The following is a 16,378-nucleotide window of genomic DNA, read 5'->3' as shown; positions in this document are numbered from 1 at the left end:
CCTTTTGAAGACTTTCCTCTTTCAACAAGCCTTTTAGGTTGAGACCTATCCCAGTCTGCATCTTTGTCAGAATTGTTTAATATGTTTTTTATTAATGTTTTTAACCCTTTTTTAAAGTTGTTTTTTTAAAATGTTTTTAACGCTGTTTTGTTTTAATGCATTTTAAGATATGTTTTTATGATGTTTTATAGTGTTTTTAGCGCTTTGTTTGCCACCCTGGGCTCCTGCTGGGAGGAAGGGTGGGATACAAATTAAATAATAAATAAATAAATAAGATGCTTACAGAGTGATCACTCTATAATTTGCTCCAGAATTTTCTCAGGGATTGATGTCAGACTGGCTGTAGTTGCCAGGTTCCTTCCTTTCCCCCTTTTTGAAGATAGGGACAACATTAGCTCTTCTCCAGTCATCCGGTACTTCACCCATCCGCCACAATTTTGCAAAGATAATAGGCAATGTTTCTGAGAGTGCTTCATTTCCTTCATTACTCCAGGATGCACTTCATTGGGCCCTGGAGATTTGAGTTCATTCAAAGTGGTTAGGTAGTCCTTGAGCATTTGTGTATCAATCTCAAGCTGCAATCCTGCCCCTTCAACGTCACGTTTGCAGGGAGCTTCATAGACCCTCTTGGGAGAATACTGAGCCAAAGTAGGAATTGGGTACCTCTGCCTTTTCTTAGTCATCTGTTATCATTTTGCCATCCTCATTGAGTAACTATACCATCATTTCTTTTCTCTGTCTTTTACTATGGATGTACCTGAAGAAAGCATTTTTGTTGCTTTTGGCGTCCCTCGCTAACCTCAGCTCATTCTCAGCTTTAACCTTTGTGATGCCATCCCTGCAATTCTGTACTGTCTGTCTGTACTCTTCCTTTGTGGTCTGGCCTTCCTTCCACTTCCTATATGTCTCTTTTTCTTTGTTTTCAGGTTATCTCTAAGCTGTTTCTGAAGCCATATCGGCTTCTTTACCTTTCTTCCACCCTTTTTCTTGGAATTGTTCGTAATTGTGCCTTTAGAATGTCCTTTTTTAGAAACTACCACCCATCTTGGAATCCTTTTCTCATTAGGGTCGCTTGTCATGGAACCTTACTTATCATTGTTCTGAGTTCATTAAAATCCGCTTTCCTGAAGTCCATGGTATTGGCTGCTCTCAGCTTTTGTTTTGTTTAAAATCAAGAACAAGTTTATGGTCACAACATGGTCATTTTCCCCCAGAGTTCCTGTAACTGCCACTTCATCCACCAAGTCATATATATTGGTTAGTATCAAGTCAAGGATAGCTGATCTTCTAGTTCCTTCCTCCACTTTCTGTAGGAGAAACTTATTAGTAACACAAGTCAGGAATTTCTTGAGGGGCTATGTTTGGCACGATTTGGCAGGATTTGTCTTCCAACAGATATCGGGGTAAATGAATTCCCCCATTACTTCTACATCATGCCTGCTTGAAACATTGGCAGTTTGCTTTTCCAAAGTTTCATCCTCGTCGTCTTCTTGATTGGATGATCAGTAGTAGACTCCAACCACCTTGTTCTTTTTATTCCTTGCCCCATTTATTTTTATCTAGATAATCTAGGTGAGGCTACCAAACACATCCTTCTGTATTTCTGTGCAGAGATATATATATTTAACATAGTGCGACTTCGCCTCTCTTTCTATTCATTCTTTTCTTTTTAAACAAGTTATATCCTTCAGTTGCTGTAGTCCAGTCATGGGAGTCATCCCACCAAGTTTCAGTTATACAAGTTGTATTTACCCTCCTGTATTAAGAATTCAAGTTCATCGTGTTTGTTCCTGTACTCTGGGTGTTAGTATATAGACATCAAAGACCATGTGATTTATGGTCTGACTTCCCTCTTAAACATGTTTATGAAGACTATTATTGGGCCCCATTAGAGCTACTCTCTCAGTTTCTGTTACTGTGTATAAGCCTTCATCAATTGGTACCTTCACGTTTCTGTCTTAGGATTCAATTTAGGATTCAATTCTTAGGATTCAATTTAAAGCCCTCCTGATGAAGTTCTCCATGCTGTGGCCAAATTCATTCTTCCCAGTGCTTGAGGTGCAACCCATCATTTGCCAGCAGTCCACCTTCCAGGAAATGTAGCTCATGGTCCCAGAATCCAAATCTCTCTCATGTCAGCATGACCTTCGTAGCTAGTTACTCACCCAGAGTATTTTTCTTGCCCTTTCTACTCCTCTTCAAAGTACCAGAAGGATGGAAGAGAATACTATCTGGACCCCAAAGTCCTTGAGTTTCCTTCCCAGAGCTTTAAAGTCTGACGTGATTTCTTCATAGCTCTGCTTGGCAGTATCATTTGTTCCCAAATGGATGAGAAGAAAGGAATATTTGTCAGTGGGCTTTATGAGTGTTGGCAACCCATCCCTTTATATCTCTAATCCATTCTATAGGAAGACAGCATACCTGATGAGTCCGTGGGCCTTCTTGGGATACTTGGGTTTCAATCTCATGCAGTAATCTCCCATTACTTCTACTCATTTCATCTTCTTGTTGTAGTTTGTTCTTTCATTGCCTCTGCTTCACTGAGCTTCAGCCTCTTGCTCACTATTGTGCGGGGTCTCCTGTAATTTTTCCTCTGTAGACTGTCCTCCAGTCTCATCTTCAAGTGTCTGAAAGCAGTTCCACCGGTGCAGGGTGTCTTCTAGCTCTTCTGCTCCTGTCACCCTTTTCCACAGAGTTTCCTCCACTTCGTTGTTCCTCTCTTGTGCTTCAACTTGCTGCTTTTGTTCCACTGTTCTGTCTAAGAAGTCTTCGTCTTCTCTTACAATCTTGAGTGTGACCATCTGCTGCTCCAGATCTCACTTTTTCTTCCAACAGTGCAACCAGCTTGCACTTGTTGCACGTGTGTTGCTTGTTGTCCTCAGGCAAGAAAACAAACGCTGCACACATCTTGCAGGTCACCATCACTGGAGTGTCCTTTCTGTCCATAGTTTCTATTACCTTTTGTTTCTTTCTTTTTACTTGTGTTGGAACAGTCTGTGGTTTATCCTGTCCTCCTTCAAGAGAATATGCCAGGAGAGTCCCACTGGCATATGATGCATGCTACAACAGGTTTTTTTTGGTAGGGACCTCCCTTGCCAAACTTCACTGCCAAAATCCTATTAACTGTCCCTGTTCACTTGCTGTCTGAGAGCTGACTCGCTCATATATCCTCTGGACCAGCTGAGGCAAATCCCTCTGCTCTGCTCAGTTTGTTGTTGTTGTTATCTACCTTCAAGTCGACTATGACTTATGGCGACCCTATGAATCAGCGACCTCCAAGAGCATCTGTCATGAACCACTTTGTTCAGATCTTGTAAGTTCAGTTCTATGGCTTCTTTTATGGAATCAATCCATCTCTTGTTTGGCCTTCTTCTTTTTCTACTCCCTTCTGTTTTTCCTAGCATTATTATCTTTTCTAATGAATCATGTCTTCTCATGATGTGTCCAAAATATGATAATCTCAGTTTCATCATTTTAGCTTCTAGTGATAGTTCTGGTTTAATATGTTCTAACACCCAATTATTTGTCTTTTTTGCAGTCCATGGTATCCGCAAAGCTCTCCTCCAACACCACATTTCAAATGAGTAGATTTTTCTCTTATCAGCTTTTTTCACTGTCCAACTTTCACATCCATACATAGAAATCGGGAATACCATGGTCTGAATGATCAAACATTTATTTTCCATCCCACAGTGGATTTATGTATTTATTAAAACATTTATATTCCAACTTTCTGATGTAGAATGTCCAAAGAGGCTCACAAAGGTAGAAAACAAACTTTAAAAATGGCAGAGAGAGAGTGAGACAGAGAGAGAGAGAGAGAGAGAGAAGTAAAGTAATTAAGACAGGCCAAATGTACTTAAAAAGCAGACAAAACTTGCTGCTCACTAAAAAGCAAGCAGTAAGTACAGAAGAGGGCATTCTGCTATCTAAGTGCTATAGTCAAAAAAGTCCTGTTCTGGACCTCACCTGCTGAACTTCAAGCATCAAGAACTCCCTCCCAAATGACATCCGCCATGCCCCCTCCATGATGAGCTTCCACCGGACCTTGAAAACCCGGCTCTTCAGGCAGGCTTTTGGGGCGGGTTAGGTTTTAGTGTTATTGTTGGAATTTTACGGTTTTAATGTGAATTATATGTTTTTATGTTATTAGTCGCCCAGAGTGGCTGGTAAACCAGCCAGATGGGCAATGAATAAAGTTAATAAATAAATAAATAATAAAAAATAAAGAGGACTGTCAACAGAGTTTTAATTGCTAAGGAGAGTGCCTGGGCAGATTTATACGGAAGCAGGCGATCTGTGAGATATCCTGATTCCTGACCATTTGGGGCCTTAATGGTTAAGACCTACAACTTGAAATGAGCCTGGAAGTGAATTGGTCACAAATGTAACTGAAGTAACACAGGAGTGATATGATCCCAGCACAAACATCTAACTGCTGCATTTTAAACCAAATGAAGGTTCTGACCATTTCTCAATGGCAGCCCCATATAGACTACATTAATATAGTCTAGCCCAGTGGTTCCCAACTTTATAAGTATGGGACCCCCCTTGTAAGCTCAAAAAATTACATGACCACCCCCCACTAATTGTAATTTTAGTCTCTGTTAATTGAAAAAATGGTGCGTGGCAAAATCACATCTCCAAATATAGGCCTTGGGATGTTCATCAGAACTGATGACTTGGTTAGTGTGCACTTGGGGAATGAGAGTGGAGCAAAAGACAGATGAGTGCACGAACGCACACAAACACACCTGCCCCTCCTGCAATCATCTGCAGTGCATGCGTTTGGGCAAGTGGCAGGGGGAAGCCCTTAACTGCCACAGCATCTTGGAGAGAGAGATAGGGAGGGCAGAGTGTAGGCGGAAGAAAGGGGGATGCTGGCATACACACTTAGCCTCAGAGATGGTGGTGAGCAAGCTCTGAGCTTCCTCGCTGCTCCTTGGCTCCATCTGGGTGGCCTTGCAAATAAGAATAATTTTTGAAAGGAGGTGGCAGCGAAGCAGGAGCCAAAAAAGGCAGGTAGGCTGGCTAGCTCCAGGAAGGAAGGGGGAAAGCAGCCTTTCCTTGCGGCCTTGCTTCTTTTTGCTTCACAAGAAGCCCTTTGCTCTTGTTCTGAGTAAGGGCAGCAGCAGTGGCAGCAGCAGTGGCGGCAGTGTGAGGAGACAGGAGTTGGCGATAGTAATCCCCTCTTCTTCCTGGTAGCTCCACCCTCAGTCTCCTTTGGCATCTGCCAGTTGTTTTATAGGCAGATGCCTGCCCTCGGCGCACCTGAAAGACACTTCGCCACTTCAGCAAAAGTCCTCCCCTCTCATTTGGAGGTGTTGTCTGCAGCAGTAGTGGGGAGCAGCCAGTGTCCAGGGAATGAAGACTTTAAAAATAATAAATAATTCATTTCTTTACTGTTCACAGCCCCCAGGTTAGCAATTACTGGTCTAGCCTACATATTACAAGGGCATGAACGCCCAGGGTACCCTTTTAACCAGGATGATTTTTGAATCTGGCTTAAAGGAATCCGATTAGCTCCTCTGCAGTTAATGTTGGAGAGAGGGAAAAAAAGGTTTAATCATGATAAGTAGAAGAGGAAAGCTACTCCAGGAGTGTGTATTCCCAAGGCTGGTTCTTTGTTTGTTAACTTCAGTTAGCAGGAAGCTATCATTATATCTCTGCTGACCCATCCATACAAACATTGTGTCTAGTTCATTTAGAGCCTATTAAATGAGGTACAGGTTTTGTTTTAGAAACTGTCATTTCATTCCTTTGCCATGAATTTAAGCAGATTCTGAGGATAATTAATTTTCCAGATCTAACTTAAATGAGATTTTTTTTTTCTTTTTTAATGTAGCTACCACAGCAAGTGGCCCTGGGTTACTCTTGTGTAGTTTTAAATCAAATATAAATGTGGCATGTAAAGTACATTACTATGTACACAGCACACTTGGATCTTTATAGTATGTATCTATTTGTAATGCTTTCATGTTTCCATACTAAATAGGAGAGAACCATTTTGCATTATAAATGTTTTTAGGAAGCTCTGCTTCTGATTATATTCATTATTACTTAGAATTATCTGTAATGGAGGACATCTGTTGTGTACATATATCATTCAGTATGAAGTGCATCTTGAGGGTTGATGTAAATTGGTAGAATATGTGCCCTTTTAAAAATGACTATTAGCATTACATGCTGCTTTTAAACAGCCTAATGTAGTTTACTTATGTTAGCTCACATTGAGCACCTTTTAATATGGGAACATAAGAGTGACTTTCTCATTTTGAATGTTTCGTATATTTTTGTTCTTGCTTATTACACATTTGTGCACCTCTTGAGCTGTAATCCACTTTCATCTTTTGGAAGAAAAGCGGGATATAAGTTTCAAAAGTATGCTTTATTAATTAGGTTATACTTGTTACTCTAAACAGATTCAGCAACTGATTTTACTGTCTAGCACCACTTTAACCAATCCAGCTTGTCACACTCCATTATTTTAGATGAATTACATTTTCCTACTACTATTAGTATGATTCTAGGCAATTCTTTTGATCAAACTTGTCTAGGCACCTTTTTATATATTTTAAGGTGTTATTCAACATTAGTCATATTTGGAGTAGACCCACTGAAATCAATGGATCAAAGTAACTTGTTTCTGAAGTTGGATATCACCAATTATTTTTTTTTCATGTATTGCTTACCCTCCATTCAGCTTTGTGAGTAGCACTGTGGGGCTTTTCGAGTCCAAGGGCACCAATTATTTGGCCATAAGTGTTGGCCTACTATATTGTCTGCCCTCCTCGTGAGACCCCAGATAGTCAGGATATAGTTACATTATAGAACATTTACACTTAAAATCTCTAAGTACATATTAATTCTAGTCATAACAGTAGACATGCACTTTTTCATGTGTTGAGTCTGCTGTGGTTATACCCATCTTATAGTAGGAGGTTTGTGTGGTTGGCCTGCTTCTTTCAGTGTGTGCAATTTTGTGTCTTTCTGTCTTCAAAATCAAAACAAAAACTAAAGCAGAAAGCTGCAAAGACCCTACACAAGCAAAACAGATACGGGAGAAGCAAGCTAAATCAGCATTAGTAAATAGCCTTTTGGCGTAGGTTTATCCCTTCCCATATAAACATATCTAATTTGAGTAATTTTAAGGAATAGATGATTACATACAAAAGTTGTACAACCCTTGTGAACCAGCTCTGTAAGTCAGACCTGTATTGAGCTGCAAGTTTAAACACTTGCTGTATGTGTATGGCTCGCAGTCGAATAAAGCCGCTGCTCAGGGCCTGCCTGCCTGCCTGCCTGCCTGCCTGCCTGCCTGCCTGCCTGCCTGCCTGCCTGCCTGCATCTCCCCCCCTCTCCATTCCCCACAATGAAGCAGTAGTGTCTGTAGTAGTAATCCTCTGCAGTATCAGAGAAAGCAGAGGTTCAGAAATGTAATAGTATATCCTAATCTGCAGTCTAAACCAGTCCCAAGTGTAAAGATGGTTGTGGTATGGTTTTAAACTTCCATTTACAATTGTGGGTGCGTATCACTCACTTTCTATTGTTTGGAATACAAAAATTATCTGAATCCATTTTCATATACAGTAAGGCCTCGCTTCTCGGTGCCCCACTTTTCAGCGTTCCGCTAATACGGCGCTAGCGGGGGGATCAGCTGGAGGGGGGACTGGAGCTTCCCACTCTCCAGCTGATCTCGCCAGAGGAAGGGAAGATCAGCTGTAGAGAGCTACAGCTGATCTTCTCTTCTGGCATGATCAGACTCCCGCGCTCGATCTGATCGCACCGGAGGAGGGGAAGATCAGCTGTAGAGAGCTACAGCTGATCTCCTCTTCTGGCATGATCAGACTCCCGCGCTCGATCTGATCGCACCGGAGGAGGGGAAGATCAGCTGTAGAGAGCTGCAGCTGATCTCCTCTTCTGGCATGATCAGACTCCCGCGCTCGATCTGATCGCACCGGAGGAGGGGAAGATCAGCTGTAGAGTGCTACAGCTGATCTCCTCTTCTGGTGCGATCAGACTCCTGTGCTAGATCTGTGTGCGCCGGAGAAGGGAATGATTAGGTTCCAGGCCCCTGTGCTACAGCTGATCTGCTTTTTGGCGGTTTTTGCTTTTTGGCGGGGGTCTTGAACCTAACTTGCTGTGTGAGTGGGGCCCTACTGTATCTAAATAACTAGGATTCATGTCTAGATGTTATTTCAGGGTGGCAGAATTGTTCAGTAGTTGTCAGTAGTCTCTTAGGTGCTGGCAATGTGTTCTGAGCATATATACTTACCAAGAAAGAAACATAACCACGGAACATACATTTGTGGCAATTTATTTAGTGATACAACTTTGATATAAGCATGCCCCAATTATTTTCTTTCATGCAGAGGCACTAGAAGTGTAGGACAGAAATCTCTATATCAATTAAATAAATGATGGTTGTCAAATACCAGTGTGTTACAGTCAATATACAGGAAGATGATGTTGGGCATTGGGTGGAGTTTATAAAAAGTATTCTCATTACATGAAGAAAAACATCACTGCAGTGAGCTTGTGTGTGTTTGTTAGCACTCATTTTCATGCACACTTCATTTATTAAATTTACATCCCATGCTTCTTCCCAAAGGAACCCAGGGAGGCAAAGGTCATGTACTATAAGGTTCACTAACTGAACTTTGCATCTGCTTTTTCATCCACATGTACAAGCTGAAAAAAGGAAGATGCTATCAAGAGTTAAGAGGAGACTATCACTAACTACTTTGTATTAGATTTTCTAAGCTTTGAAGTCTCTCTTTTAGTAAATTTGTGCACAAAAACAAACTGGAAATGTGTGACATTCCATGTGTGTAATTTCATTAAAAGCTGTTTCACATGCTACTTATTATCTCTTAAGTTCTGGAAATTTGCTAGAAAATTACTGAAAATGTGCAAATGGTAAGAGACAGAAGAGTAGCAGAAAAAAAATCATTGGTTTTGTTAGATGCATTTCTCAATTGTAGCTTCTCACTATACTTTGTAGTGCTCAGAGACTATAGATTTAAATTTATACACCACACGTTTCTGTTGTACACTGCTTCAGAAGCCATTGGTTAGCAGATAAAACAGTATAACTCTGAATCTCTTGTATTCTAGAACTTTGCCAAGAACATTTTTGCAATTCTTCAGTCTGTCAAAGCTAGAGAAGAAGGGCGTGCACCTGAACAAAGACCAGCACCAAATACTGCACCGGTGGTAAGATTAATTCCTCGGTAGGGGATTTGGGTTTAATTAAAAAGAAACAAGCTTCTGGTACTGAGTGCTTTAACTGTGAAACAGATATCATGAACATTGCTTTCCATGTATTTTATCATGGTGATAGAGTTTGAATGTATATATTACAGAATTAAGTTATGCAAATACTTATACTCTGGAAGAAATGCTATAGGCATGTTTTCTCAAATAGACAGCTTTCTAGTTTTGATAGGACTGGCAAATTTGTTACTTTACCTACTTTTCTTAAAATTCCTTTTTTTTTTTTTTCTTTTTTTTTTTTTTTTCAATAATTTTTATTCAGATTTTCATAAAACATACAAGACAAAATCATAAAACATTCAAAGACAAAAAACAAAATCAAAAATAGTTAAACAAAAAGAAAAAAAGAAAAAAAAAAAAATAAAGAGTAAAATATTGACTTCCCATTTGTCAAAGATCAAATCAGTTATAAGTCTATAATATATAACAATCCTGTCTCTTAAGTCATATTATAAAATCACTTTCCTCCAGTAGTTATCTTACTTAATCATCAAATCTCATAAACATTACTTTATTCTTTCCACAAAAAGTCAAAGAGAGGTTTCAATTCTTTAAGAAATATATCTATCAATTTTTTTTCCAGATAAGCATATCGATTAATCCATCTCATTACTAATTATGATAATCTTATTGTCATAACCATAGTCAAAATAAACATTTCAATTAATCCATCACATCAGAATCTGTTAGGTTCAATAATTTCAGTAGCCATTGTTCTATTATCTCTATTAGTTCCATTTTCCATCTTCCATCTTCAGTAGTCTTGTTAAGTCCAGTAATTTCAATATCCAATCTTCCATTATCAGTATTCCATAATAATCTTGCTGTCAAAGCCATAGTCATATAGTAAGAGTCTGATGGGGATTACCTCTATCCCAAATATTTTCTTGCCATCCATTCTGAATAGGTTGCTGAAATACTGCTGTAAAATCATATCTCTGTTCTTTTTTTCAAAATACACTGGGTCATCTCTTAAAAGTTTTTCCATTGTCACATGGCTGCAGTTAATTCCATAGATTTTCTCTATATTGGGCTCCATCACATCATTCCAGTCCAGAAGATTATCCATGCCATTGATAACTTTATCTCTAGAATCTTCATTCATTTCTTCAGAGATAACATTGAGTTCCAAACAATAGATTTTATTTCTAAAGTCCATAGACTCCAAATCTTGTTCCTGTTCCACGTTGGTTCCAATCTCCGGGATCTCCTCTCTCACAGGGACCCCTATTCCAGTCTCCAGGGTCTCCTCTCTCACAGGGACCCCTGTTCCAATCTCCGGGGTCTCCTCTCTCACAGGGACCCCTTCCAGGGTCACCTCTCTCACAGGGACCCTTATATCTTTAATCTCCTGCTTCATTTTACTCAATTCAATTTTCGTTATCTCAATCTCATCCATTATTTTCTGAAACATAGTTATTTCCAGATTTTCAGCCACTTTCTTAATTGCCATTTTAAAAGAAAAATATAGGAAAACCACTTCTTATTTCAGCAACAATTGGGTTAATACTCCAAACTTGGTGACATCACAGTATAAACAGAGCAGACAGCCTTATCTCTCCAATAGTTAAGTAAACAAAATGCAGTTCCCAGGATCGAAACAATTAATGGCAATCGTCAAGAAACAGATTCGTCAAAATAAAATAGACCAAAAAGAGAGTAGTCTCAAAACAGTATAATATTTTTCAAAATAAAAATCTGGAATAGAAATCCCTCTTCTGTGTATATCTTTAGAATGCAAATCCAGGACGGCTTTTTGCAACAAAAACAGAGATAAGCTATTAATTAGTGCGTAGCAGAGAGAAGTTATGGCTCCCCAGTGAGATGTCAAAAACTGATCAATCTGGCAAATCTCTTTTAAACAGCAACAATTTAAGTCAAGTAAAAGAAAAATATAGAAAGAAGGGTGCTTGCCTGTTAGTGCGTTCTCTCTTAGAAGATAAGATGAACGTTCGCTTTAACAGATAGAGCTTGCTGTTGAAAATCCGTCCCACCTTCGTCGGCTGGACCTCGTCCCATAAATTAATGAGATCTGGTCGTCCCAACAAAAATAGGCTTTGAGGTTAATCTCTTCGTTTCTCCCTACCCGGGAGAAGTTTAATCAGTCAAAAAAAAAAGAAAAAACTGACTGATATATCTGAATAAGCTTCTTTTGAGGCAGGAGCCCGTCTCAAAAGCAGGCACAGGCTAAGTCACCCTTCCCGGAAGTCCACTTTTCTTAAAATTCCAAGTAGCAAAATAATTTCAAAAACAGCAGTAAATGTAGGAAGAGTTTGAACCAGTATTCTCATACTTGTGGTAAATTAGACAAACATTATATCTAATCTAATTCCAAAATTATGTCTAATTGTAAATCTGTTTAGATTCTAATAGCAAGGTTTCCTGGAATACTGTTTCCTGCTAAATTCTATTAATCCCAGTAACATAGTGGCTTTGTTACAGAGGTCACTCTTAAGTGCCACTCTTTTTGGATGGCATTCTAATTTTGCCTCTGCTGTCGCTATCTCTCTGGCATATTTCTGCTCTTCCGTTACCCTCAAGATTGTTTCCTTGCTGTTCTGTCTTGTCTGTGTCACCTAGTTAGGAGAGAGCTTGATTATCTGGATCGAACAAGGTGACCAGGGCTTAACATCAGTGGCAGCCAGGTGGTACAATATGGGGACAATGGGGCACAAGTTCTTCTAAGGCAGCCTTTCCCAACCAGTGTGCCTCCAGATGTTGTTGGACCACAACTCCCATCTTCCTGACCATTGGCAATGCTGGCTGAGGCTGATGGGAGTTGTGGTCCAACAACATCTGGAGGCACACTGGTTGGGAAAGGCTGTAAGGCAAAGCCACCACTGGCTTTACCCAAAGTAAATTCTCTCATTTGCATTATTGTTTGGCATTTACTACTATACAAAGTCAAAGTGTAAAATATGACAAACATTAACATGCTACAAAACTGACTATATATTTTTTTATTTCAGGACCCCACTTTACGTAACAAGCAACCTATTCCTGCTGCCTACAACAGATATGATCAGGAAAGGTTTAAAGGAAAGGAAGGTAAGTTAACTTGTATTAACATTTTCATTTACAAAAGGCAGTGCATGATAACAAAAAAATCCATTTGCAAAATGTTGATCACAAGCTTATTTGAAAAAAGGTAATACATTAAATAATACATTTTAAAAAGTAATACATTAAGAAACAAATGCAATAGCAAATAGTTAACCATAAAGAACCAAATGGTATCTTAACCAGTTTTGTTTCTATTACCAATTTGACTCAGTTTTTGTTTAGAATTATATTAAAATCTCAACACTTAGGCTTTCCTAGCTCCTTTATCCATGTTTGTTTGTCAACATAGACTGAGTTCTTTTAAAAATAGCAATAGCTATATTTTAATAGTTTGACTTTTACACGTTGTGGTTTCCTGATCTGCCATCTTCATACTTGGTCTTTACTGGTAGCACTGAACAACTAGTCATCTCTGACAGTCAGTACTTGAACAACCAGGTGAAGTGATTATTTCAGTCCTACTGTCCTGTTAAACAAAAGCCTAGTTTGCTGATAAATTATATCCCTAGCTTGTCTTCATCAGGCATAGCGCCAGCAGGTGGCCAGGTTGGGCACTAGCCCGAGGGCCTAGGAGCTCCCAGGGGCCTCTCACCACCATGCCCACTCCAGTCCTCCCATCTTTGTTGGTGTGGGGGCCAGGCGGCACCGCTACCTCCTCTCCCTCATTCCTCTTTCTCAGCGCTTGTTAATCCCTTCAGCAGCTGGAAGCTCCGGTGCTCTGCTGCAAACCCTTCTGCAGCTACCACTGCCAGTAGCACATTGGTGCCCACCCCCTTGGAAGCAACCTTAATGGCTCAGGAAACTGTCTCACAGTCACTACTGCGGATATGGTGTCAGCAAGGCGAAGCTTCCTGCACCGTGGGGGCCCGAAGTGCTTCTGGTGGCGGTGGCTACGGAAGGGCTTGCGGTGGGACATGCAGAGCCTCCAACCACTGAAGGGATGGACAAATGCTGAAGAGGAACAGGAGGAGGATGTGGGAGCAAGAGAATGGGAGCAGCTCCAGTGGTGGTAAAGGGCCCTGGTCTTGATTAATTAATCTGTTGTTGGGAAGAGTCAGGCAGTCTCTCTCCTATCCCCCCTCCCCCGAGGCATAAGAATAAAATATCTCAGACACACATTTACTATAATCTTTCTTTGTACACGTGTGTGTGTGTGTACCACATGACACCACAGTTTGTTGTTCTACCTTGTGATCACTGGGTTGTATCCATTGGATAGCCCTCGACTGATGGAAGGAAAGCTCCAGCAGAGCCTCCCACCATGAGGACATAGTGCTGCCAGCTTCACTGATCAGGATCGAGATGATTTTGAGTTGGCATTGCAGAATTTTTATCCAGCTTCAGACTGTGGTTTCAACTTGTGAAGCGTGAACTCTGGTTACTATCATCATTCATAAGCCTTGTAAAGTCTGGAGGGAATTCATGCTCAGAGGAGAAGGGCTGGTGGAGTAGGAGTGCAGAATTAAGGGCCCTTAACTGTGGCTGCATTACGTTGACCCAGTTTTTCATTGGCTGTGCCTTTTCTGCTATCTCAGTGTTTCACTGCTGAGTTTTATTTTTTGATCTAATGTTCTATGGCTTGATGATGTCTTGTGAAATGATGCTTTAAATAGAAAGGCAGCATATAAATTTAATATGTGTACTGATGTGCACAGGGGCTAGCTGAGCTTGGGTAAATATGAAATTAGACACTCAGTATTTCTTTCCAAATGATTGGCATGCCACACAGGTGGTCTCACTCTTGCTCATGTGAATGATTACAGGTTTTGTTGAATTATTACTGTTCTTATCAACATTTTGTTTCAAATTGATTTCTGTAGTGTTAGAAAATTATGAGCACCACATTGTTTACAATCTAACATGCTGAGACCACTCTCACTGGAGCCCCTCGGGATTTCCTGGAAACCATGGCTTCCTGGGAACTGCACCTTAGTAACACTGAGTCCACCCATGTAGCCGGTCATGCCCTTGACCTTGTATTTGTCCTGGGAGTGGCGGGGAGTGTTCTGAAGTTGGGGGCTATTTCTTTTACCCTCGTGTCATGGTCAGATCACTATCTGGTGAACTTTGACTTCTCGATGCCACCCTCCGCAGGGGTAAAGGACCTATTAGAATGGTCCGCCCCAGGCGCCTGATGGATCCGGAGGGATTCCTGACTGCGCTGGGGGAATTGGAACCTGCCGAAGGTCGCCCGGTCGAAACCCTGGTGATGGAGTGGAATGAGGGAATCACCAGGGCATTAGACCAGGTGGCTCCGAAACGTCCTCTCCCCCTGAACAGAACTCAGACAGCACCATGGTATACACCCCGGTTGCGAAGTCTGAGACAGGAGGTGAGACGACTAGAATGCCGGTGGCGGAAATCCCGCTCTGAAGATGTTCGGACACAGGTTAGAGCAGCAATAGCTGCCTACCAGGTGGCAATAAAGGCAACAAAGAAGGATTTCTTTGCTGCCTCTATTGCATCCGCAGAGTGCTGTCCCAGGAAGCTGTTACAGGTGGTCCGAAGCCTGGTCGGTCCAGTTGCTCAGGAGCCCCTGGAGCATTCTAAGGCTTCCTGTGACAAATTGGCAAGGCACTTTGCTGATAAAATCGAACACCTGAAGAACTCTATTCCGTACGCTGTGGATGCAGTAGAGGACCCAGAGTTGACCAGTTGCAATCTGGTTCAGTGGGATCGGTTCCAGCCTCTTCCTTCTGAGGATGTGGACAAGGTACTTTCAATGGTAAAGCCTACCACCTGTCTGACTGATCCTTGCCCATCATGGTTCCTTATGAATTGTAAGGAGAAATTGGGCGAAGGGATCAGGGCAGTGGTAAATGCATCCTTGCAGGAGGGTGTACTACCACCGGCCCTCAAGGAGGCAATTATAAAACCCATTCTAAAAAAGCCCTCCTTGGATTCCCAAGTTTTGAACAACTTTCACCCCATTTCGAATTTGCCATTTTTGGGCAAGATCATTGAACAAGTGGTGGCTAGCCAGTTGTCAGCACACTTGGATGAAACGGATTATTTGGATCCATACCAGTCGGGTTTCAGGACTGGACATGGTACTGAAACAGCCTTGGTCGCTCTGGTGGATGATATGAAGAGGGCATTAGACAGGGGAGAATTCACCTTTCTTGTCCTCCTCGATCTCTCAGCGGCTTTTGATACCGTTGACCACGGTATCCTATTAGATCGCCTGGAAGGATTGGGGATAGGAGGCACTGTTTTACAGTGGTTCCATTCCTTTCTCTCTGACAGGCATCAACAGGTAGCATTGGGGGATGAGGTTTCAGACCCCTGGCCCCTCACTTGTGGAGTGCCACAGGGTTCTATCCTCTCTCCCATGCTATTTAACATCTATATAAAACTGCTGGGAGCTATCATCAGGAGCTTTGGGCTGCGGTGTCACCAATATGCTGATGACACGCAGCTCTACCTCTCTTTCAAATCTTCACCAGAGTTGGCTGTGGAGACCTTGTCCAAGTGCCTGGAATCCGTGAGTGGGTGGATGGGAAGGAACAGGCTGAAGCTCAGTCCTGATAAGACCGAGGTGCTTCTGGTGGGTGACAGGGGAAGGTTGGGTGTTGTTGACCTGAAGCTTAATGGGGTGAGTCTACCCCTGAAGGATCAGGTCCGCAGCCTCGGGGTTGTTCTGGATTCCAAGCTGTCCATGGAGGCTCAGATTCTGGCAGTGAGCCGGGCAGCTTGGTATCAACTACACCTCATACGGAGGCTGCAACCCTACCTCCCTATTCATCAGCTCCCACTGGTAGTACACGCCCTGGTCACCTCTCGATTAGACTACTGCAATGCGCTCTACATGGGGTTACCCTTGAAAACGGTCCGGAAATTACAACTGGTGCAGAATGCGGCGGCGCGGTTGCTTACAAACAGCCGCCACCGCGATCACATCACGCCAGTGTTATTTCATCTACATTGGCTTCCAGTTGTTTTCCGGGCCCAATTCAAGGTGTTGGTGTTAACCTTTAAATCCCTATACGGTCTCGGCCCAGTTTACCTGAAGGAGCGCCTCCAGTACCACCAATTAAGC

At 41.7% G+C, this 16,378-nt stretch overlaps 1 protein-coding gene across 1 annotated transcript in view; it reads left to right on the top strand.

Moving 5' to 3' along the window:
- Positions 1-16,378, top strand: part of CDC73 (cell division cycle 73) — a 187,486-nt gene that overhangs the window by 53,288 nt on the left and 117,820 nt on the right. Inside the window, exons 8-9 of the mRNA XM_061633986.1 lie at positions 9,118-9,216; positions 12,246-12,324. Of these exons, the coding sequence (XP_061489970.1) occupies positions 9,118-9,216; positions 12,246-12,324 (178 nt within the window). The remainder of the gene's footprint in view (positions 1-9,117; positions 9,217-12,245; positions 12,325-16,378) is intronic.

The sequence above is a fragment of the Rhineura floridana genome, chromosome 6 (assembly GCF_030035675.1).
Source record: "Rhineura floridana isolate rRhiFlo1 chromosome 6, rRhiFlo1.hap2, whole genome shotgun sequence".
Taxonomy (NCBI): domain Eukaryota; kingdom Metazoa; phylum Chordata; class Lepidosauria; order Squamata; family Rhineuridae; genus Rhineura; species Rhineura floridana.
Note: the sequence above shows the minus strand (reverse complement) of the source record. Positions and strands in the feature narration are given on the sequence as shown.